The sequence below is a fragment of the Saccopteryx leptura genome, chromosome 10 (assembly GCF_036850995.1).
Source record: "Saccopteryx leptura isolate mSacLep1 chromosome 10, mSacLep1_pri_phased_curated, whole genome shotgun sequence".
NCBI lineage: Eukaryota > Metazoa > Chordata > Mammalia > Chiroptera > Emballonuridae > Saccopteryx > Saccopteryx leptura.
The window spans coordinates 11,622,241-11,646,022 of NC_089512.1; the positions used below are offsets into that span (position 1 = coordinate 11,622,241).

General features: G+C 41.5%; 2 protein-coding genes across 8 annotated transcripts in view; both read right to left on the reverse strand.

The window, feature by feature from the left end:
• Nucleotides 1-18,241, reverse strand: part of NKTR (natural killer cell triggering receptor) — a 54,282-nt gene extending 36,041 nt beyond the window's left edge. For 2 of the 7 annotated variants that reach the window (XM_066350717.1, XM_066350714.1), the window contains exons 1-2: nucleotides 18,126-18,241; nucleotides 13,313-13,393 (exon numbers count right to left, since the gene is read on the reverse strand). In XM_066350717.1, coding sequence (XP_066206814.1) covers nucleotides 13,313-13,370 — 58 coding nt within the window. In that variant the 5' untranslated portion in view covers nucleotides 13,371-13,393; nucleotides 18,126-18,241. Of the gene's footprint in view, nucleotides 1-13,312; nucleotides 13,394-13,587; nucleotides 13,744-18,125 lie in introns of those variants that run through there. The other 5 variants (XM_066350715.1, XM_066350716.1, XM_066350718.1 and 2 more) reach the window with 5 other exon arrangements.
• A 68-nt stretch (nucleotides 18,242-18,309) lies between these two features.
• SS18L2 (SS18 like 2) lies at nucleotides 18,310-21,863 on the reverse strand. Its single transcript, XM_066350725.1, has 3 exons — nucleotides 21,685-21,863; nucleotides 21,367-21,443; nucleotides 18,310-19,206 (listed from the first exon to the last, which is right to left on the reverse strand). The coding sequence occupies exons 1-3, from the start codon at nucleotides 21,751-21,753 to the stop codon at nucleotides 19,119-19,121; spliced, it is 234 nt and encodes a 77-aa protein (XP_066206822.1). The 5' UTR covers nucleotides 21,754-21,863; the 3' UTR covers nucleotides 18,310-19,118.
• Nucleotides 21,864-23,782: the final 1,919 nt, after the last annotated feature.

Consider the following 23,782-nt stretch of genomic DNA (forward strand, 5'->3'; position numbering starts at 1 on the left):
AAACCCAAAATGCTGTTAAGTACCTATCCAAAAGAATGCTACAAAATACTCTTCAGATATGGGTAATAATGTTTAATCTTGAAGTAATATTAAAGTGTAATGCCATCAACCATTTCAGGGCACAGAAAAGGGTGAAAAGCTTAACAAATTTAATAAGCAAACTGAAACCAAAGTCTGAGAAAAATGATATAAAACAAAAAGAAACTCTATGTATCAAACTCTATGTATCAAGTCTTACCTGTGGCAAGACTTATGCAGTAAGGCATTCCCAGCTACAGAGTTTGAATGCAACTTTTTAGATAATCTTGAAACCACTTCTCAGTTTTAGATAACTTTGCCAGTTACTCAAGTTTTGCCATTTCTAGCCTTAGCTTTTTTCTCCACCTATCTAAAGAAATCTTTTTTAGTTCCCATCTGCTTTTTATTCCCAGTAAGGTAAGTGTGTGCTAAATATCCGACCATCTGTGTAAGTGCTTTGTCTATCTATCCAGAATGCAGGCTGAACCACACACATGCTAGAAAGCTTTAAGACTCTCCAGAGCCAGGGATTAAATAAATAACGTGCAAAGCAGAATTGTAAGAAATCATACCAGACAGGTAGTTCATACCACCAATGTCATTACTGCCTTTTGCCAAAACCAACAAAGGTAGAAAAATAACAGAAAAGCACTGGACTCAAATGGGGTAGGTGGTGTGAATCAGACAGACAAGCAGCAGCCCTTTTATGTTTAAGACAGAAAAGAAGAAAGATCTTGTATGTTTCACCTGAGTTTTGAGGCAGAGAAAGGGAAAGGAAAGGGAGGTTCTAAGAAGTGACCTTGGAGAGGGGCAGCAAGATGGCGATGGAGTGGGCGGACATACCAACTTCCATCTCCCAGAACCAAAGTGGATTACAACTTAACTTTAAGAACCATCATCTGGGCCTTGGCCGATTGGCTCAGTGGTAGAGCGTCAGCCTGGCGTGCGGAGGTCCCGGGTTCGATTCCCGGCCAGGGCACACAGGAGAAGTGCCCATCTGCTTCTCCACCCCTCTCCCTCTCCTTCCTCTCTTTCTCTTACCCTCCTGCAGCCAAGGCTCCATTGGAGCAAAGATGGCCCAGGCGCTGGGGATGGCTCCATGGCCTCTGCCTCAGGCACTAGAGTGGCTCTGGTCGCAACAGAGCGACGCCCCGGAGGGGCAGAGCATCGCCCCCTGGTGGCCATGCCAGGTGGATCCCGGTCGGGCGCATGAGGGAGTCTGTCTGACTGCCTCCCCATTTCCAGCTTCAGAAAAATACAAAAAAAATAATAATAATAAAAATAAAAAACCATCATCTGAAAAACACAACTTTGGACTTAACTAAGAGGACTCTTCAACCAAGGAACACCGAAGAAGCCACACAGAAACTAGTAGGAAAAGAGGAAACACGGAGAGGGCTGCCCAGCTCCCAGGAGCAGATGGCAGCCCGGAGAGACTCGTGTGGCGGGAAGTGAGTTTAGCGGATACAGGAGGGTCCTGACCCCCAGGAACAAAGCCCCAGCCTGCAGCCCCAGAGCCAAGAAGAGGCGTATGGACAGTATTTAGCTGCGAAACAAGTCAGGATACTGTTTGTGTGAGAAAGACAGATTTCTCAGACCCAGGATTCTTCTTAAAGGAGCCACGCAGAAAACCTCTCTCACAACCACTCACCCGGGGCTCTGGGGTACTGAGAGAGAGGACAGGATCAGAGCAGTGGGAAGAGAGTGTAATCTAGGAGGCACAGGCAGAAACACTTTGAGGGACAGCCACCCTAACCCCTGGGCTGAGTCACTCCCCAATCTGAAGTAAATATTTCCCCTGGAACCAGCAATACCAGCAAAGGGAAGCAGGACACCAGCCAAACAAGCTCTTCCATGGCACTCAGAGCATAGTCGCTTAGAAGGAAGGAGTCTTAAGGAATATAGTATTGAGTGCTAGGGTCTGAACTGCAGCACCCCACCCACACTTCTGAGGGCTCCCCAGAGGGCGGACAGCAAACGGATGCGGAACCGTGGTCCCATCGGTGGGGGCAAACACCAGGCCAGTTACGACTGAGGCCCAGTGTAAGCTCAGTCTCGCCCAGCGGCGGAAGGGACCCATGAAAGCGGTCCAGCGGGCTGCGGGCCCACCTGCAATCCCACCCACAAGGGAAAGGCAAAAGCCTGTGAACTGCAGAGACTCACGGCTGAGCGCCAGCAAACAGCCCCACCCGGCCTGCAGAGCTGGGCTTGTAGTCCATTGCATGAGGGCAGCTCTGCCCCTGAGGGCAGGGCGAAAGCGCAGGAATAGGAGAAGACCCACAGCTGAGCAAAGGTGCTCACCCCTGCCCATGGTGCTGAGACTTGCGACACCCCAGATGCAACATGCAGTCCCACCCGTGGGGGTGGGGTGAAGGCTGAGGCTTGTAGACCCGGACTTGTGAACACAGCCCCACCCATGGAGGACAGGCAAAAACCACAGCGACAGCCGCAGCATGCAGGCAACGCCCATACCCAAACTCCCCAGGCAGTGGCAGAGGGGGTGGCGGGCCTGCAGACAGACCACACCTAGGGAACACAGAGGCCACACCATTGGACTCCAGTGGCCACACACTTCTTATACACAGACAAAATGGGAAGGCAGAGAAATGCAAACCAGTTGAATCAAGAGAAATCCCCAGAAAACGACAAGAATGAGTCAGATATAACCAAATTACTGGATGCAGAGTTTAAAATAATGATTGTTAGGATGCTCAAAGATCTTAGAGCAACAATAGATGGTCATAACGAACAACTAAATAAAGAGATAGCAGGTATAAAAAAGGACATTGAAATAATAAAAAAGAATTTGTCAGAAATGACAAATACAATATCAGAAATGAAGACCACAATGGAAGGAATTCAAAGCAGGATGGATGAAGCTGAGGATCAAACCAGCGAGTTAGAGGACAAGATAAACGAAGGCACAGAAGCAGAGCAGAAAAAAGAAGAGACTCAAAAAGTTCGAGGAAATTCTAAGCGAGCTCTGTGACAACATGAAGAGAAATAATATCTGCATCATAGGAGTTTCTGAAGAAGAAAAGAAAGAACAAGGGATAGAGCCCCCATAAGGATGACAGCCGACTTCTCAACAGAAACACTTGAGGCCAGAAGGGAATGGCAAGAAATATTCAAAGTAATGCAGAACAAGAGCCTACAACCAAGACTACTTTATCCAGCAAGGCTATTGTTTAAAATTGAAGGAGAGGCCCTGGCCGGTTGGCTCAGTGGTAGAGCGTCGGCCTGGCGTGCGGGGGACCCGGGTTCGATTCCCGGCCAGGGCACATAGGAGAGGCGCCCATTTGCTTCTCCACCCCCGCCCCCTCTTTCCTCTCTGTCTCTCTCTTCCCCTCCCGCAGCCAAGGCTCCATTGGAGCAAGGATGGCCCGGGCGCTGGGGATGGCTCCTTGGCCTCTGCCCCAGGCGCTAGAGTGGCTCTGGTTGCGGCAGAGCGACGCCCCGGAGGGGCAGAGCATCGCCCCCTGGTGGGCAGAGCGTCGCCCTGGTGGGCGTGCTGGGTGGATCCCGGTCGGGCGCATGCGGGAGTCTGTCTGACTGTCTCTCCCCGTTTCCAGCTTCAGAAGAAAAAATAAAAAATAAAAATAAAAATAAAAAAAAAATTGAAGGAGAAATAAAAGGCTTCCCAGACAAAAAAAAAAACTCAAGGAATTCATTACAACCAAAACAACGCTTCAAGAAATGTTAAGGGACTTGTTGTAAACAGATCAAAGGGGGAAAAGAATATAGCAAAAGAGGAACACAGCTTTAAAGAAAAAAATAGCAATAAACAAGTACATATCAATAACCTAAAATGTAAATGGATTAAATAATCCAATCAAAAGACATAGGGTAGCTGCGTGGATAAGAAAACAGGGCCCATACACATGCTGTCTACAAGAGACACATCTTAAAACAAAAGATGCACATAGACTGAAGGTAAAAGGATGGAAAAAAAACATTTCATGCAAATGGAAATGAAAAAAAAGCTGGGGTAGCAATACTTATATCAGACAAAATGGACTTTAAAACAAAGTAAGAGATAAAGAAGGCCACTACATAATGATAAAGGGAGCAATCCAACTCCTTTATCATTGAAGAGAAATAATATCTGCATCATAGGAGTCTCTGAAGAAGAAGAGAAAGAACAAGGGATAGAGACTTTGTTCAATCATATCCAAGCTGAAAACTTCCCTAAATTAATGCAGGAAAAAGTCACACAAGTTCAAGAAGCACAGAGAATTCCATTAAAGAGAATCCCAAAGAAATCTACACCAAGACACATCGTAATTAAAATACCAAAGCTAAGTGATAAAGAGAAAATATTAAAAGCTGCTAGAGAAAAAAAAAAGCTATCACCTACAAAGGAGATAAACGTGCAATGAAAATCTAATGATTGATGCTTCTCATCTCTCCATTCCTGTCTGTCTGTCCCTATCTGTCCTTCTCTCTGATTCTCTCTCTCTCTCTTTGTCTCTGTAAAAAAAAAAAGAGAAAAAAAAGAAAATTATAGGTCAATATCCTGATGAATCTAGATGCTAAAATCCTCAATAAAATGTTAGCCAACTGGATCCAACAATATATGAAAAAAATCATACACCATGATCAGGTGGGATTTATTCTGGGGAGGCAAGGCTGGTACAATATTTGCAAATCAATCAATGTGATTCATCACATAAACAAAAGGAAGGAGAAAAACCACATGATATATTCAATAGATGCAGAAAAAGCATTTGATAAAATCTAGCACACATTCATGATCAAAATTCTCAGCAAAGTGGGAATACAGGGAATATACCTCACATGATAAAGGCCATCTATGAAAAACCCACAGCCAACATCATACTCAATGGGCAGAAATTAAAAGCAATCCCCTTAAGATCAGGAACAAGGCAGGGGTGCCCCCTTTCACCACTCTTATTCAACATAGTCCTGGAAGTCCTAGCCACAGCAATCAGACAAGAAGAAGAAATAAAAGGCATCCAAATTGGAAAAGAAGTAAACTATCATTATTTGCAGATGAGATGATATTGTATGTAGAAAACCCTAAAGTCTCAGTCAGAAAACTACTGGACCTAATAAATGAATTCACCAAGATAGCAGGATATAAAATTAATACTCAGAAATCAGAGGCATTTTTATACACCAACAATGAACTGACAGAAAGAGAAATTAAAGAAACAATCCCGTTCACAATTGCAACCAAAAAAATTAAGTACCGAGGAGTAAATTTAACCAAGGAGATTAAAGACATGTACTCAGAAAATTATAAAACATTTTTACAAGAAATCAAGGAAGATACAAACAAGTGAAAGCATATACCGTGCTCATGGTTAGGAAGAATAAACATCATTAAAATGTCTTTATTACCCAAAACAATTTATAAATTCAATGCAATACCAATTAAAATACCAATGACATACTTCAAAGATATATAACACATATTCCAAAAATTTATATGGAACCAAAAAAGAACACAAATAGCCTCAGCAATCTTGAAAAGGAAGAATAAAGTGGGAGGCATCACACTTCCTGATATCAAGTTATACTACAAGGCCATTGTATTCAAAACAGCTTGGTACTGGCATAAGAACAGGCATATAGATTAATGGAACAGAACAGAGAACCCAGAAATAAACCCACACCTTTATGAACAACTGATATTTGACAAAGGAGGTAAGAACATACAATGGAGTAAAGACAGCCTCTTTAACAAATGGTGTTGGGAAAATTGGACAGCTACCTGCAAAAAAATGAAACTAGACCACCAACTTACACCATTCACAAAAATAAACTCAAAATGGATAAAAGACTTAAATGTAAGCCGTGAAACCATAAGCATCTTAGAAGAAAACATAGGCAGTAAGCTCTGACATCTCTCGCAGCAATATATTTGCTGATTTACCTCCACAGGCAAGTGAAAAAAAAGGATGAACAAATGGGACTATATCAAACTAAAAAGCTTCTGCACAGCTAAAGACAATAAGAACAGAATAAAAAGACAAACTACCCAATGAGAGAACATATTTGACAATACGTCTGATAAGGGGTTAATAACCAAAATTTATAAAGAATGGTAAAACTCAACACCAGGAAGATAAACAATTCAATCAAAAGATGGGCAAAAGAAATGCATAGACACTTCTCCAAAGAGGACATACAGATGGCCAACAGGCATATGAAAAAATGCTCAACATCACTAATCATTAGAGAAATGCAAATTAAAACCACAATGAGATATCACCTCACACCAGTCAGAATGGAGCTCATCACAAAACACAGAATAAGTGCTGACGAGGATGTGGAGAAAGGGGAACCCTCCTGCACTGCTGGTGGGAATGTAGATTGATGCAGCCACTGTGGAAAACAGTATGGAGATTCCTCAAAAAATTAAAAATCAAACTGCCTTTGACCTAGCTATCCCACTTTTAGAAATATACCCCAAGAATACCATAGCACTGTTTCAAAAGGAGAAATGCACCCCCATGTTTATTGCAGCATTGTTCACAATAGCGAAGATCTGGAAACAGCCTGGCGTCTGTCAGTGGATGAGTAGATTAAAAAGCAATGGTACATATACACAACGGAATACTATGGGGCCATGAAAAAGAAGGAAATCTTACCTTTTGCAACAACATGGACGGACCTGGAAAGTATTACGTTAAGTGAAATAAGCCAGGCAGAAAAAGAAAAATATCATATGACCTCACTCATCTGAGGAATCCAATGAACAATGTGAACTGAAGAACGGAATTGAGACAGAGGAGGGATCAAAGGGACCAGAGGAAAAGAGGAGAGAGGGAAAGGGGATGACAGGGTGGGATAAACCTGAAGGGAAGTGGGGAGGGTGTTATGGGAGGGGGTAAAGGGAGATGTTGAGGGGAATACGGGGGAGAGGGGATACATTCAGGGTGACCCTAGAATCTATGTAAACACAATAAATTTTTAAAAAATGACATTTCTCTTGATAAAGTCCTTGTAAAAATCCTTGAATCTGCCTTCCAGACCATCAGTTGGGCCTAGTGTTACTGAGATTCTTCAAGCCCAATTTCTAAAAAAACAAAAAGAAGTGGTGTGTGTGTTTGTCTGGTGGGGGTTGGTGGTGGTGGTAGTCGTGTCCCAAGCCTTTTGCTTACAGAAACCTGAAATAAACCTTTTTCCTAAAATGTGAACAAAAAAGCTTAATCTACAAAAGTCTGTCTGCATAATACCTTATATTTTTTTTGTGTGTGTATTTTTCTGAAGTGAGAAGTGGGGAGGCAGAGAGACTCCCGCATGTGCCTGACCAGGATCCACCGGCATGCCCACCAAGGGACGATGTTCGTCCCCACTGGGGTGTTGCTCCATTGAACCAGAATCATTCTAGTGCCTGAGGTGGAGGCCATGGGGCCAACCTTGCTCCAATGGAGCCCTGGCTACAGGAGGGGAAGAGAGAGATAGAGAGGAAGGAGAGGGGGAAGGGTGGAGAAGCAGATGGGCGCTTCTCCTGTGTGCCCTGGCCGGGAATCGAACCCAGGACATCTACACACTGGGCCGATGCTCTACCACTGAGTCAACCGGCCAGGGCTGCAGGGCTGCATAACACCTTACTTTGAAAGCCACTTATATTGTGCTAGTGCTTGTGCTCGAGCAATAATTAGAGCAACTTCAAAAACAAATGTCAGATATGGTGCTTTTTACAATCTATTCCATTAAAATAAATTCATGTTATAAAAACACAATCTGTAAGACAGATAGTTGTATTAATTACTCTTCCCAACAATCTATTACATAGGCACCATTACACTGCAGTCCTATATAATTTATGGGTATATAAAAAAAGGAGAAATGATTCAACAGTGCAGACCACTGCACCCAGCCACTCTATTCATGCAGGAGTGAGCCTGAGATGGGAAGTGCATTTCTCCTGTTCCCTCAGTCCAGATCCCACCCTCACCCTATCACACTACGAGCTATCCTGAGTGTGAGTCTAAAGTTTAAAGGGTAATTCTGGATATAAGCAAACTCTGCCATACTGCTATCTTTAGAACCACATTAACAAAGAGGTCAAGTGGCCTTCCCAGGGTCACAAGTAATATTCAAACATTTGCCTGTCTCTTTACTTAAAACAGGTTTCTTGGTATAACTTCCAAATACTTTACAATGCTTACTAAAGATACATTTTCAATTCAGTTTTCTGGGTCCATATGAATCTTAGGCAGTAAAGTTAAAACACCCCTTTCAACTATATCCCCGGTTTTTATCTATTTTGATAAATTACTGGGGTTTTACAATATTGTTCTGAGGCCCAGATAAAGGAAAATTCCAAAGTCAAACATTTTTTTAAAGAAACAGCTTGCTTATCCCTTTCAAAACCAACTTTAAGTCTCTGATAATGGCAAAATGAGTTAATACTCTCAAACTTTTTGATGTCAGAACCAGAAAAATCTCATATTTCATAAAGAAAAGGACAATCAAGACTACTACCCTGTGATAATACAGATGTTGAAATTATTAGACAAAGACTTTAAAGTAGGTATTACAAGTAAACTCTACTAAGGACAAACACTCACAAAAATAAATGGAAAATAGAAAGTGTCAAGCAAAACCAAAAATAAATTTTAAATGGAAAAATACAATAATGAAAATTAAAAATTCACTAGGCAGGCTCACAAACAGAATGGAGGTGAGAGGCAAAAGAGAGTGAACTTGGAAGACCAAAAAAAAAAAAATTTTTTCTGATACAAAAACTGGAGAAAAAATGACTGGGGAAAGAAAAAAATGAGCAAAGCCTAAGAGATCTGTAGGGTAATATAAAATATCTGATATTTGTGTCATCAAAGTCCCAGAAAGAGCCAGGCCAGGTAGTGGTGCAGTAGACAGAGTGCCAGACTGGGACACAGAGGACCCAGGTTTGAGCACTGAGGTCTCAGGCTTGAGCTCTGGCTCACCAGCTTGAGCATGGGGTCGCTGGCTTGAGTGTGGGATCATAGACATGACCCCATGCATGGTTGCTGGTTTAACCCAAAGGTCGCTGGCTTGAGCAAGGGGCCACTCACTTTGCTGGAGCACATCCCCTCCCCGTCAAGGCACATATGAGAAAACAATGAACAACTAAGGTGCCACAACAAAGAATTGATGCTTCTCATCTCTCTCCCTTTCTGCCTGTATGTCCCTATCTCTCTCTCTCAAATAAATAAATAAATAAATAAATAAATAAACAAACAAACAAATCCTCGAATTGGAGAGAAAATGTATTTGAAGAAATAACAGTGGAAAACTCAATAAATCTGACAAAAGAGAAACCCAGATTCAAGAAGACCAGAAAACCCTGTAAGAGAATAAACAAAAAATTCACACCCAGACACAGCATAACTGAACTGCTGAAATCCAAAGACAAAGTAAAAATTTTGAAATCCAGACAAGAACACATTACATATGGGAAACAACAACCTGAATGACTAAGATTTCCTATTAGAAACCACATAGACCAGAAGGCAATGTAATATTTTGCAGGTGCTAAAGGAAAATGTGCCAACCCAGAATTCTATACCTAGTGAAAATATCTTTCAAGAATAAAGAATAAAGGCAAAATAAAACTTTCAGGTGAAAGAAAACAGACAATTTGCTGTCAGAACAACTGCTCTAAAAAAATGCATAGGACATTCTTCAAGTAGAAGGAAAATGATACCAGAGGTAACTAGGAACTACAACAATGAACAAATAGCAACAGAAATGGTAAATATAAAAGTATTTTTTTCTTTTCAAGCTCTTTAAAGTATGTGTGATGTTTGCAAGCAGAAGTTTTCAATGTTTGTTGACGTAATACATATGACAAATACAGTATGTGAGAAATAAAGAAATGTTATATGGTGAGATGGTTCCAATATTTCACTTAAACTGGTAAAATATTAATTCTAAGTGCAGTATAAAAAGTCTAGTGTGAGCCCTGACTGGGTAGCTCTCAGTTGGTTAGAGCATCATTCCAATACAACAAAGTTGTGGGTTGGATTCCTGGAGGACACATACAAGAATCAACCAATGAATGAATAAAAATCAATTGTTTCTCTTTCCCTTTCTCTCGATCTTTAAAAAAGAAAAAAAGAAAAAAAAGTCATGTGTATGTGTGTGTGAGACAGCATCAAAAATTCATTAGGAAATTTTAAAATACTAAAAAATTTTCAAATAACCCACAAGGCAACAAAACAAAAAGAGAGGAAGCAAAACAAGTATTGAACAGACAAATTCAAGTGTAATAATACTTATATTAAATGTAAACAGACTGAATATACCAATTAAAAGACAGATTGTGAGAATGGATAAAAAAACAAGACCTATTTATTTGCTATCTACAAGAAACCCACTTTAAATACAAGTAATGCAAGTAAAACAAGTAGACAGAAAATCTGCCAGGATATAGAAGAAATTAACAACACTCTTAACCAACTGGATTTAACTGATATAGACCATTCTACAGAAAAACAGCAGAATATACATTCTTTCCAAGGACAAATGGAAAAGCCACCAAAATAGAACATATAAAACCATAATAAACTTAAAAGAACTGAGATCATACTAAGTATACTCTTTGTAATGGAATTAAACTAGAAATCATTAACAAAGATAACTGCAAAATAGTCAAGGACTTGAAAATTAAAACACTTCTAAATCATCCATGAGTGAAATACTAAGTCGCAAGGAAAATTAGAAAATAGTTTGAACTTAAATAAAATGAGCAATAAATCAAAATTTGTGGGGTGCAGAAAATGTCTGGGGTCCATATATAGGATATTTATAGTATTAAATACTTATACTAGAAAAGAAAGGAGTCGTTAACAATTCAAGTTTCCACTTTAAGAAACTAGAGCAAAATAAAGCCAAAAGAAGAATTAGGAAGTACATAAAGAGCAGAAATCAATGAAACTGAAACAGAAAATATAGGAAAAGACCAAGAAACCAAAATCTCGGTTTTTCTAATAATAAAATTGATAAAGCTCTAGTCGACCTGACCAAGGAGAAGGACAAAATGCAAATGATCAGTATCAGCAACAAAGGAACAAATGTCACTATAGACCCCACAGATGTCCAATTGAGGGACTGTCAAACTATGCCCATAAAGCTGACAACTTAGATAAAACGGACCAACTTCTTAAAAGACACAAACTACCAAAACTCACTCAAGGAGAAATAACACAAAATGTTCCTTAACTATTAAAGAAATGAAAATATTAATTTAAAATCTTTTGCAAAACATTTCTAAGTAACAGCCCTGGAATTATTTCAAATAGGAACCATCTTATTGGATTCACAGAGGAAAACTCATACATAAAAACTTTTCCTCTTTTGACATATACTGGCATGTTTGGTGGCTTTATGATTTGAAAGTCTAATTTGATTGCTATAAAATATACACATTTCACTGGTCACAGTGAAAAAACACACTGTGCAGTATTCATCTTAATTTTTATCCACACTTCTTGATCTCAGTAATGTGGACAGTATGGCCTCTCTTAAAGGATCTTTGCTTATCAAAGCAAATCAAAGATATTGCTTTGTAATTCTATCAAGTGAATTATTAACTACAGAAGTCAAGAGTATTACTTGAATGAGTATTCAAAGACAAACACACTAATCGTTAAATCCCACAAAGTAGGAGTCTTCAGATAAAGTGATCCTCACAAGCTGTGCAAAAATCAAGTACTACTATTTTAGATATTTACTGAAAAGTGCTAGATAAGGATTACATGAGATTGAACCATATGAAATTGTCAATTAACAACTGATTTAACCTAAAACACTGTAAGCATTCCATTTCCTCTAAGATTCAGTCTTCTCAAGAGTGCTACTGACTTCTACCAGGATGGTATTATACTAATGAATTAATTACCTTGACGTTGGGAACTGAAGTTCATTCAATATTTACCAAACATATTCTAGACTTTTCACAACAAAGGTTCCTTACAAATCTAGGAAATTAACATGTACCAGGAAAGGAGGACTTGACATAGCTGCAGATCCTTTATTTTACTTCTACTTTTCAGGAGTCTGCTATTTTTAATTCTTTTTTTAAAAAAGCGCTGTCATTTGATGCTTTGACTCACTATAGAAACTATAGGATAACAATTAGGATCCATCAAGGCTCAAAATATAGTAAGAGAGAATGGAACAAAATTTCTCAGACCACCTCATTCCTTTCCTCAAATTCCTTCAATAACTTATCTTACTGAGTCCATGAGTCCAAGTCCTTACTGTGGCCTATAGCCATTTCCTGCCACTCTGGTCTCTCCCTACACCTGCCACCCTAGGCTTCTTGGGGTTCCCTAAACAGGCAAGTACGTACACGCCCTCCTCAGGATCTTGTATTAACTGTCCCCCCTACCAGGAATGCTCTTCTCAAAGATATCCAAACGGCTCATCTCATCTCCTTCAGACATCTGCTTAGTGTCATCTCCTCAAAATGGCCTTTTCTGACCAATGTATTAAAATAACCGGGTTTACTGCCTGTCTTCCCCAGAAGAATATAAACTACAAGGACGAGAGGCCTTTGTTTTATTCATTGCCATATCCCCACGGTCTAGAACAGTAGGGGGCTCAATAAGAATCTGCTGAACGAGAAAGAGGGTACACAAAGACTGTCGATATGCTTCCAATGAGTTCTGTCGATGCTAAAAAAATCCAAGGAAACAGTTTGAAATCCTGCACGCTTTGCTACTCAGAATAAAACCAGCACCCATTAGGAGAAAATATTTTATTTTCAACAAAACATGCAGACAAAACATTAATGCTAAGTGCACGCCTACTGCAAGTCCCTTGGTACAGAATGTTTTTGGTTTACCACAGGAGCCTTTACCAGGTCGTTTTCCCATGAACCAAAATTCTGGCTAAAGAGACACTAAAAGACTAATTAATAGGCCAATTAACCTATTAATGATATTCAAAAATTAGGAAATACAGAACATAGGAGTCCAAACCTCACAGTACAAAGCAAGATAACTGAAATTGGAACTGGAAGTGTCTGCCACGTCAGAAAAGGAATCCTAAAAGGATTGCACCCCTTTTCTTGGCGCCAGGCACAGTATGAACACTCAGCTGGGGGTGAAAAGGGGGCGTGGAGTTCGGGAGGGCGAGGCCCGGACCCAGAGCTGAGTGGGAGTGCTGCACCCGGGCCACCTTCCTCTCCACAGATTCTGACTCAGGAGAAACGGGAGTGCTGACCGTGCCTACCCGCTTCCAAACGGGCTTGGGGAGAGTTGACGAGGGAAACCCCTCCCCTTCCCCGAGATGCCCGGGCCCCAGCAGGGCTCCCCCGTCTCCGGCTCACCCGGCTCCCTGTTGATCTCGATGTCGAAGTGGCACTGCGGCCGGTCCTGCGCCCCCATCGCTACCGAGGCGGCCGCAGGAGCTAGGAGAGAGGGGGAGCAAAGCGGTCAGGTCGGGAGCCAGGGCGGGGGCGAAGGCGGGGCCCGAGCCACCGTCGCCTCGCGCTGGCCTGTCGTGACAGCGCGGGAGGGTGGACGGAGGGTGGACCGGGCCGCCTTCCACCCCGGCCGCCCAGCTCCCCTGTGGCATGCACACCCATGAGGGCGAGCTTTTCACCTGGCTGACCTGCAGCCTAAGCAGCTCCCCGCGCACAGAGGAGAAAGCACGGCCACAGCGCCCGAAGCCCAACGCCGATAACGGACCACCACCCCCTTCCCCGAGGCCGGGCCTCCTAGTGCCACGCTAAACCCCGCGAGAGTCGGGACAGATACCGCGAGAGCACAGCCCAGAAGGCGGTCTTTAACCGTAAGACAGGCACGTAGGCGTGTCTGGGAGCTCTGCAGAAGCCTCCAGTCTGGCGTTCCTATTACTGAGCGGGTCCTTTTTTTGTCCCGCCCTTTTCCTCGTTACCATTAGAGTCCATCGCCCAATCTGGGAACCCTGGACGCGCCTGCGCTCTGTATTTCCTCTTGTCTGAAGGTCCGTGAGCTTCCGCGCATCTCCCGATATCACGAGGCTTCGCTGTTGACAGCTGTGAGCCAGTCGTGTGAATTAAGTCATTGAAGTTTAAGTTAGCCCACAGGCCTTTTGGCCGGTTTTCTTTTTTCGCAATAAATAGTTACGATGCTATCCTTTTGTTAGACCGTTTATCTCACTTCAAAGTTCTAGACTGAGGTGCGTGTTCATTCCTCTTGGGCGCCAGCGTCACTGGGATAGTTTCTGTTAATGGCAATTTTACATCTTTTATGAGTCAGTTCAAGTCCTCTGCCCATTTTTTAATCGGGTTCTTCGCCTCATTGAACACAAGTGTTCTGGATACAAATGTTTCTTGTATAGATGATTCATGTATGTTATAAATTCAAATCTTTTGTTGATATATGACTGAATATTTTCTCCTAGTCCGGGCCTTATTGTTTGTTTTGATAGTGGCTGTGCAAAGCATTTTTAATTTGAAGTCACTTGATTGATGTTTTTATTTGATTTCTCTGGAGTTTCTTTATATGTAAAATAAGCAAGATGAAACGCTTTCTAACTTCCCTCCTTGATAAAAAGTGTTTAATTCTGTCCTGTGAGTTGAAGTTATATTTCAGACGATTTGAAGGTAAGGTACGCTCTGGGGTCTGTGGTTAAGGTGAATAAACTGCTCTGACAAAGCAGGCCTACCTTCCACTAATAGGACCGACACCTCCTCCTTCATCCTCAAGAGTGCTAGAAAACTGGTATCCAAGTTCACAAACTCAGACTTAGTTTAGCTCTGATTAGCAGGAAGGAGAACCTTTTGTAGAAATTTTCAGGTAATGATTCTGGGTATTTAGCCTTAGAGAATGGTATCACCCAGCAGTTGGAACTTCAATGAATAGGACTCTGACAAAACAAATCAGGAGTGCTAGTGGGGAAACTTAGATGAAATCAGTAATTTCCTAGAAAACAGAGATTACCGTATTTGACGAAAAAGAAATACAAGGCCTCGATAAACTAGAACATTCCCTGTTGTAATTCTCTGTAGAACACTTAGTACCATGTGAAGCTATCCTTGATTGTTTATACTTGGTCTCCCCCCATAAATAGATGACTTATACTGTATTGTCTTTTTTATACTAGGATAAAGCTTCCATGAGAGCAGGGAGTGTATGTATGCAGTACCTTCAGCACATACTAGTTGATCAATATTTTTGAATGAATGAACAAATGTCGACAGAAATGAAAATAATCTCCCCTTGGATCCTAGACTTAAGATTTAAGAAAATCTTGGTGATTGAATATCTGGATTCTAGAGGATTCTGTGGGATTTTCATTGGGAAGAGATTCACTAAAGATTTATCTTATTAAAATGGAATCAAACCAAGTATTAAAATGCTCAAGTTTAATTGCTTCTTTGGGTCTTCATTTCCTTATGAAGGCTCCCATGTCATGTAAAACATTAAGTAAATTTGTTAATCTGTCATTTGTTATGAAGCTCCAGCTGAGAGCTTTAAAATAGAAGGAAAAAGACATTTTTCCTCCCCTATCACATATTAGATGACATTTGATAAGAATTAGTAATTTTGTTAGCAATCATAATGCTGTTGTTACATACATTTTTTCAGTTTTCCTGGAAAACCAAATGGAACACTTAGTACATGAACATTTCTATACCTCAATACCAGTCATTTGTGGAAAGGCAGGCTTTGTTGTGAAATTTTTTATGGTTTGGGCTTGTGAGGCAAAAGACATATTAGATTTAAATAACTGAGCAGAGGGCTTAAACTCTTAGGCAAAATTAGCCCCGAGAAACTGCCACTGTATATTTATTGAGTTCCAAAAGCCATAGTTTAGTAGATAAAATTAGAAAGTTACATAATTTTTTTCTCATTTGTTCAATTTCCAACCCTGCACATTTATTTTCTTTTATGAATTAGGACATAAGAAAAGTCAGAGTTCCAAAGCTTATTAATTATAAAGGACATCTGGTTCTTGGAGGCATTCCTCCAAAAATCCTGCGTACCAGCATTTAAGTAACCCAGGCCAATGTCTCCTTATGGCTAATATATTTCAAGATTTCTTGTCTTCAAGTAACCCTTGCTTTGCAGTTAACTGCCATTTATATTGGTGCAGGGTCATCTCCTACATATTTTCCTTTTTTTTAATTTAAATTTAGCTTGTACTGATTTTTTATTTTTTTATTTTTAGTTGTCTTTTTTGTTGGCAAAATTTTTTTCTAATTGGCTGCAAGAAAACCTTTGGCAACAAGGGTTTTAATAAAGTTACTAAAATTTCCTAAAAACCTCACTGGTTTTAGGGCTACCTTATTGGTAGTATTATTAGCTGTTTGGGTTTCTTAGAGTTTTTATGAGTCCCCCTTTTTAAGTGTCCGGGACAGTGGGTGATGGCCACTATTTCAGGGGAGCAGTCTCCTGTATTTTTGGGGGTGAGGATTTGAGCCTCACCTTTGTTAGTTCTTAAGCCTTCTTTTGATGGCCCCTCTTTGTGCCTGTTTTAGGTTGTTTTGGCCTTCAGGAATCTTATTTGTTTTCAACCAACCAGCCATTTTAGGGCAGTTTAGGTGTATAAGGACAGTTAGTTCTATACTGGGAGTAAGGCGTTTTTAACTCTTTAAAAGAGTTTTGACAGAGATTTGGTTATATTGAGTATAAAAACTCGGTTAAAAAGTTTAGATTGTAATTTAAAAAGTTGCTCCTTTAATTGTTTAGAAGATAAATGCTTTTCTTTATTAGAAGCCAAATGGCTTTTGTTATTTTCCCATTGTAAAAAAATGTTAGAGCTTTGTTAGGGACTTTCTCCTAATCTGTGCAACTTAGTGACTACTGCCTAAATGGGCCAGGAAGAAAACTATTGTTGCTTAGCAATAACAGATGCATTAGCTTTTGTATCTAAAAGTCTTTGTATTGTTAAGTCTATTATAAGGCATTAGAGGAATTAAATTCCTGCTTTCCTGGGGGCCCCTCTTTTTCAGGATGTGGCCTGACAAGCAGCCAACTGCCTGAAGCAGCTTGAGATAAATTTTTGAAATGACTTAATTTTACTTAAATCCTTTGTTTTACAGATTTGAGTATATTTTTATATATAAATAAGATAATTGTCAGCATAGAAACACAAATATAACATATAATTTTGATTAATTTTAATACTTGAATTATTTGACTTCTAACTTTGAATATACCTTATAATGCATTAACAAAATTAGCAAGTCTTAAGGATTCATATTCTACTTAATTTAAATTTAAATGAGCTCTTTATAATTTCTAATTTTAAAATAAAAAATATATGGATAAAACTATTTTTTCAATATAAGAGCCAGCATTTCCAATTTTTGTATGCAATAAACTCAGGCCTTAAAAATTACATTTTAGACAACATTAAATAAAAACTAAACAGAAACTAGATTCAGACAAATGAAACAAGCCGGAGAGAAACCCGGGATTTCAGAGTATAATTAGACTAGAAAGATGTCCGCCTGACTTTAGTCAGGGTATTTTCTGACAGAGACTAAGGATGGATGAGACTAATTAAAATCTCCCGAGAAGAAAATAAAAGAGATTTTGTAATTGGATCCATCAGGAGTCACCCATATAAATTTCCAGGCAAAGAATAAGAAAGAAACAAAATGATAGTTCAGAGGATTGTAGCCAAAACATCAAAGAAAATCAGTATTTTTTCATTATTATAAAGGTTGGAGAATTCTAAGGACTTCGTGATTCTTCTATATGTCCTAATTGAGTTTGTATTAATTGATGTAAAGCTTCAAGCTTCTCTCCTTTTAACAGTTACTGCTCAACCTATATTAATGTCAGACTTTACCTGACAAGCTGGAGGCCATGAGGATTCAGAATCGTAGTGTAATGGCTGCAAAGCTAAAGAAATCGAATTACAAAGAGACCAAACAGAAAGAGGAATAGTGTCTCCTTGTTGATGATTACGCCATAAAGCTTTCATTACTTGGTTCCAGGTTTTTAAACTTAAAGCAGCCTTTCCTTGTGGCTGAAACCAGTAACAATGCTTTCTTATATTTTTAATTAATAACTTAATATTTTTACTTTTTAGTCACACCAGACCCTTCTAATAATGTTTGCAGTAGTTTCATGTATTTTGGGGTCTCCAATGAGGAATTGGCACGAGAATTCCCCATCACTCTGCCTCCCGAAGGATTCGCTTACCTTCCGAACAGTCTTATACCCCCTTCGGTCTGATGATCCCGAGACTGCAACCTCTGACCTCTTCAAGCCCCTGTTCGTGGGATTGTGCCCGTTGGGCGCCAGATGTTACGAATTTCTTTTCGGTTCGGGCTTGCGAGGCAAAAGACACACCAGATTCAAATAACTGGGCAGAGAGCTAAAGCTCTTAGGCGGAATCAGTCCCAAGAAACTGCGCCACTGCATATTTATTGAGTTCCAAAAGCCACAGCTCAGCAGATAAAACTAGAAAGCTACACAAGCCTTTTTTCCCATCCGTTTCATCCCCAACCCTGCACATCTGTGTTTCTTTCAGGAACAAGGACAGGACACAAGAAGAGTCAGAGTCCCAGAGCTTATCAATCACAAAGGACATCTGGTTCTTGGAGGCATTCCTTCAAGAATCCTGCGTACTACATCCCAGTAACCCGGGCCAGTGTCTCCTTATGGCTAACATACTCCAAGATCTCTTGTCTTCAAGTAACCCTTACTCTGCAGTTAACTGCCGTTTATACTGGTGCAGGGTCCTCTCCTACATAGCTTTATTTCAAAGCAACCTGGAAGGAGGTCAGGAGGTCCACAACTATAAACTGGAAGAAGGGAAGACAATTTCTGCAGGGTCTCAGGCAGGAGTCTCACCAGTTCCTACTGATTGCCAAGCACCTGCTCAGTTTCCTCTTCAGGATGAAACTAAAGAGGAAGACTTCAAAGATGCTCATGATATCACTGTTATCCAAATGCAAATATTCAGGAAAGAAAACACCTGGGGCAACTTAATTGAGAATCTGCTTAATTATTAAAATAAATATTTACATTGAAATACAGTTAATTGACTAGATTCCTTCACATTTTCACACTTTTAAAAGAGCCGTCGAGATTTCCTTCATGTTTTCAGCAGCTGAGTTGGTCAAGATCCTGTTTCCATTTCACAGAAAATGGATTACATTCAATTACTCCTCACAACAGCCAACTGGAAAATCATTCCATTACTTTTGAAGGACTGGTTGGGTTGGCATCCGCAATGGTAGCCAAATAGATGAGATTTCTATGTAACACATGCTGGTACCTATGGGTGAAAAACAGGCAAAAATTAGTCTTGTTTTTACTAACAATGAACAAACAACTAAAAAATAACTTACCTACTTTAATGGAATGGCTCATGCATTGACTGGATGATTCAGTGCTATCAATCTTCTTATTTAACACATTCAAGGAAAATACATGCAGAATCTTACCTATCCTTACTTATTTCCATAGCCACCTCTCTAGGCCAAGCCACTATCACTTCTTGCTTAGACTAGGATATTGGATCAGTCTCCTAATGGTCCCCCGCTCTACCTCTGTACCCTTACTCTATTCTCCACATAGCATCTTCAGTGATCACTGTAATTTAAGTTAAGATTATGTCATATCTCTGTTTAATGCCTTCTAAAGGCTCCCATCTCATTCTGAGTAAAGCTGAGCCCTTCTCATGGCTTACAAGGCCCTACATCAGGGGTCCCCAAACTTTTTACACAGGGGGCCAGTTCACTGTCCCTCAGACCGTTGAAGGGCCAGACTATAAAAAAAACTATGAACAAATCCCTATGCACACTGCACATATCTTATTTTTAAGTAAAAAAACAAAACGGGAACAAATACAATATTTAAAATAAAGAACAAGTAAATTTAAATCAACAAACTGACCAGTATTTCAATGGGAACTATGCTCCTCTCACTGACCACCAATGAAAGAGGTGCCCCTTCCGGAAGTGCGGTGGGGGCCGGATAAATGGCCTCAGGGGGCCGCAGTTTGGGGACCCCTGCCCTACATGATCTGGGCCTCTAGTTAACCTCTCTGATCTCGTCTCCTACCACTTTCCCTTTGCTCACTGAATTCTGGCTACAGTGGCCTCCTTGCCGTCACTTAAAGATATCCAGCACACTCCAGCCTAGGGGCTTTCCCACCTCATGCTGTGCCTCACATACCTGCAGAGTTGGCTCCCTTTTCTAAGACATCCACTCAAATGTCACATCAGAGATACCCTGTATAAAACAGCACACTTTCCCCCACTTATCCTGCTTTATTCTGATTCAAAGAGTTATTAGCATGTGCCTGATTATATAATTTCCTCCCTCTAGATTCCAGTGTCTAGAAGGTAAGCTTCATGCCAGCAGAGCTGCTGTTTTGGTATTGCTATCCCAGTAACTAGAACAGTGCCTGGTACTCAGTAGTACTTGTAACATACCTGAACAAACTTCAAGCAGGGACGAAATACTTCCATGTGAGCCTCCTACGGTAGTGATTTGCAATCACGGAGTAGTGCTCCCTACCCAGGAAGAAAAGTCAGACTAGGGGGCATGAGGCATGGCCTGTGCAATGTAGTTGCTTGACAGGGCCAGCCCAAGGTTTCAAACCAAAGACCTCAACGTTCCAAGTTGATGCTTTTTGATAACTTTCTTACCCACAGGCTGAGTCACTGCACCAAATAGTTCTGCAACTATTTTTCACATAGAATACTAAGAGTGTTTGCTGTATACTGTGAAAAAGCAAATTACCAAATGCCAGAGTCAAATGTAAAATCTTACCCAAGATTATTCCACTGAGCTGCTCAGCAAGGGGTTGTAGGTGGTTTTTAGGGGATGGGAAAACCATGGCTTTCTTAAACATGGCTTCAGTAACAATGAAATAATGTATTTTTTTCTAAATTAAATGGGGCATAATTTCTGGACTACAATTAGAAAACAGACTATTTTCTCTCATTTTAGTATATGATTAGAAAGCACATTACATTACTGAGCAGAATTTACCTTTGGCCTAACTTGGAAATTTTTCATTGGTCTTTGCATGTGTTACAAAGTTAGAAATATGGATGCTTAGCAGCCTAATGGTTTGACATCCCTCCCCTGGAACTCAGCAGAAAAAGGATGGGCTAGAGATCAGTGATAAGCAAACAGCCACCTGCTCTCATCTCCTAAAACTAGTTTTCCTTGCGCTTCCCTCCCCATCCCCGTTGTCGTCAGCTGACATGGCCTGCCGTGAAGAAGGCTTTGCAATGAGCATAACTTAAGTTTTGAAGAGGGAGCTACATCTATCTGACTCCAGGCTTCACAATGGGTAGGTAAGCAACCTCTGGTTCTCATCTGCCATCAATCACCCAAGACTATAGTAGTTCAGGACAGCTGCTGTATCGCCAGGCTGGCTTCCCCTTTACTCAAAAGGAAGGGGAAAGGGTTGGGGACTTACTGGACGCACTCATTCGCCCGGCCTTTGTTCTGATACTCCACGATACAGCGGATCAGCTGGTCATTCTCCTCCAGGAGCTGAAAGACCAGAGACAGGGTCAGTGCCAAACGACATCAAGACGTTCAGGAACCTGCTCAAGGTAAGCACAGCCCTGCCTCGGCGCCTTCGCTGACTTGGCTTCCATCGCCCTCCTACCGCTAGCAGCCAACAGCCTAGGCGCACACGTCTCGGCCGGGGTGCCGCCCTCGTCACGCCCCTGCAGCCCTTCCAGTTCTCTCGACTAAGAAACCCTTTCTCTCCGCCCGCCTTAGCGCTCACCCTCTGGATCGTCTCCTGATTGACTTGCGCTTTGCCTCGCAGCCAGTCTGGTACGAAGGCCACCGACATTCCCGGAAGCCCGGTGGGAACCTGGTCTCGGGCCCCGTGAACTCTCGCGCGGCCAGAGCAGCGGCCACTACCACCCCCACACACACCACGGCCCGCAGCCCAGAGCGCCCTCGGTTTGGGCTTACGCTCTCGCTCTCCACGTTGATTGGGCCCTCCCGCTTAAGGCGGAACCAGGCGGAACGTCACTTGTGATTGGACGCGCAGGAGGGACTTCGGCGTCCTTCTCGGCCCGCCCCTGGGGCTCTATAGCTCCTAGCGGAGCCTTTGCGTTTGCGCAGTGTGAAGAGAAAATTTTGGGGTTCAGGTTCCTGAACGTCTTGATGTCGTTTGGCACTGACCCTTTCTCTGGTCTTTCAGCTCCTGGAGGAGAATGACCAGCTGATCCGCTGTATGACAATTCTGGGATCACCTTGCCTTTGTGTTGTTTACTGGTTGATTTTGAGGGAGAGAGAAACATTGACTAGTTGTTTCACTTATTTATGCATTCGTTGGTTGATTCTCGTATGTGCCCAGACTGAAGATGGAACCCGCAACTTTCCATAACATTGTAGCGTTTAGAGAGGATGCTGTAACCAATTGAACCACCAGGCCAGGGTCTCCTGGCCTTTTATTACTCTGTGTACAGTCTTTATTAAGGAGCACCGTGGGGGTCACTTAAGAACGTGGCTGGAACCCATATAGTAGGCCCGCAGGCACTCATCTTTTGACATTACTCTTGTGCCTCCAGGCTTGCATCCCGGAAGGGCCAAGGAAAACACCGGTGCGTGCTTTATTTTTGCTGAGGGAGAAACTCACATACATGCCTATTTTTCCTTTGGACAATAATAATGCTTTATTAGTTTTACAACCCTAAAAAAGTACCATTATTTTCTCCATTTTACAGGTGAAAAAAACATAAATAACCTGCCCAAAGTGTCATAGCTACTAAGGGCAAAGCCAGTATCTGAACACATGCAGTCTAGCTTTAAAATCCTCACTCTTAACCACTATCCCCTACTGCCTACCCACCATTCCATAGAAGTGGTTTGCTGCAAGACCAAGAAAGAAAGTTGGGCCTGCCCTCTTGAGCCATGCAGTTACTGTTGGCAACCACTAAAACTCTAAAGTGGTTATCTTTTGGCTTGTCCAGCCCATCCATGGTGGACATAGGAACAAGGCTGGTTTTCCCTGAAGCAGAGTGAGCAGCAGCTACATCATTTAGGAGGCAGAGCTCGGAAGCCTTTGCTCCTCAAAAGAAGTCTGGAGGCCATTCTGCTTCCTAGAGCTTCATTTCCTAGAGTGATGGCCCAGATCCAGAGCCAGCCAGCTCATCTGCTTTTGCTGGGATTTCCCTCCACAATCCTTTTATTCAACCCTATGAGGAGGCAGCTTTCAAGCCATTTCACGGAGGGTAAACCTAGTGAGAGAAGTGGGGCAACATGCCTGAGTTGGGCCAGGACTCAGGGGTTCCTGGTTCCCCAGTCTGTACTGTTATTCCCAAACCAGAAGACTGGAACGAAGGACCAATCTTCTTTCCAAAATCAGATCTTCTAGTGTTCTCCCTATCTATGAATCTTTCCACATCCACCCATTCACTCAAGGCTGAATTGTGGCATCATCCTTGAAGCTACTTTTTCACACTTTCATATCCAATTCATCACCAAGTCCTATTGATTTTGCTCCTACATTTCTCTACAGACTGCCCAGTTCTCTTCCTCATCACCATTGCTCCGGTCCAAGCTCCAGCTTCACCTTCTCTTGCCCAGATGCATTGGCTTCCTACCTGGTCTGACCAGCTTGCATGAATCTTCTCCATTTTGGTCTTTCTAAATTCTTTCTTTTATTATTATTTTTTAAATTTTAATGAGAGAGAGACAGGAACATTGATATATTTCAATATGTGCTCTGACTGGGGATCAAACCTGCAACCTCTGAGTTTCAAGACCATGCACTACCCATCAAGCTATCCGACCAGGGCTTCCTTGCCATTTTGGTTTCAGCAGCCAAAGTAACTTTCACAAAATGCAAATCTGATCAGTATTCCACTGTC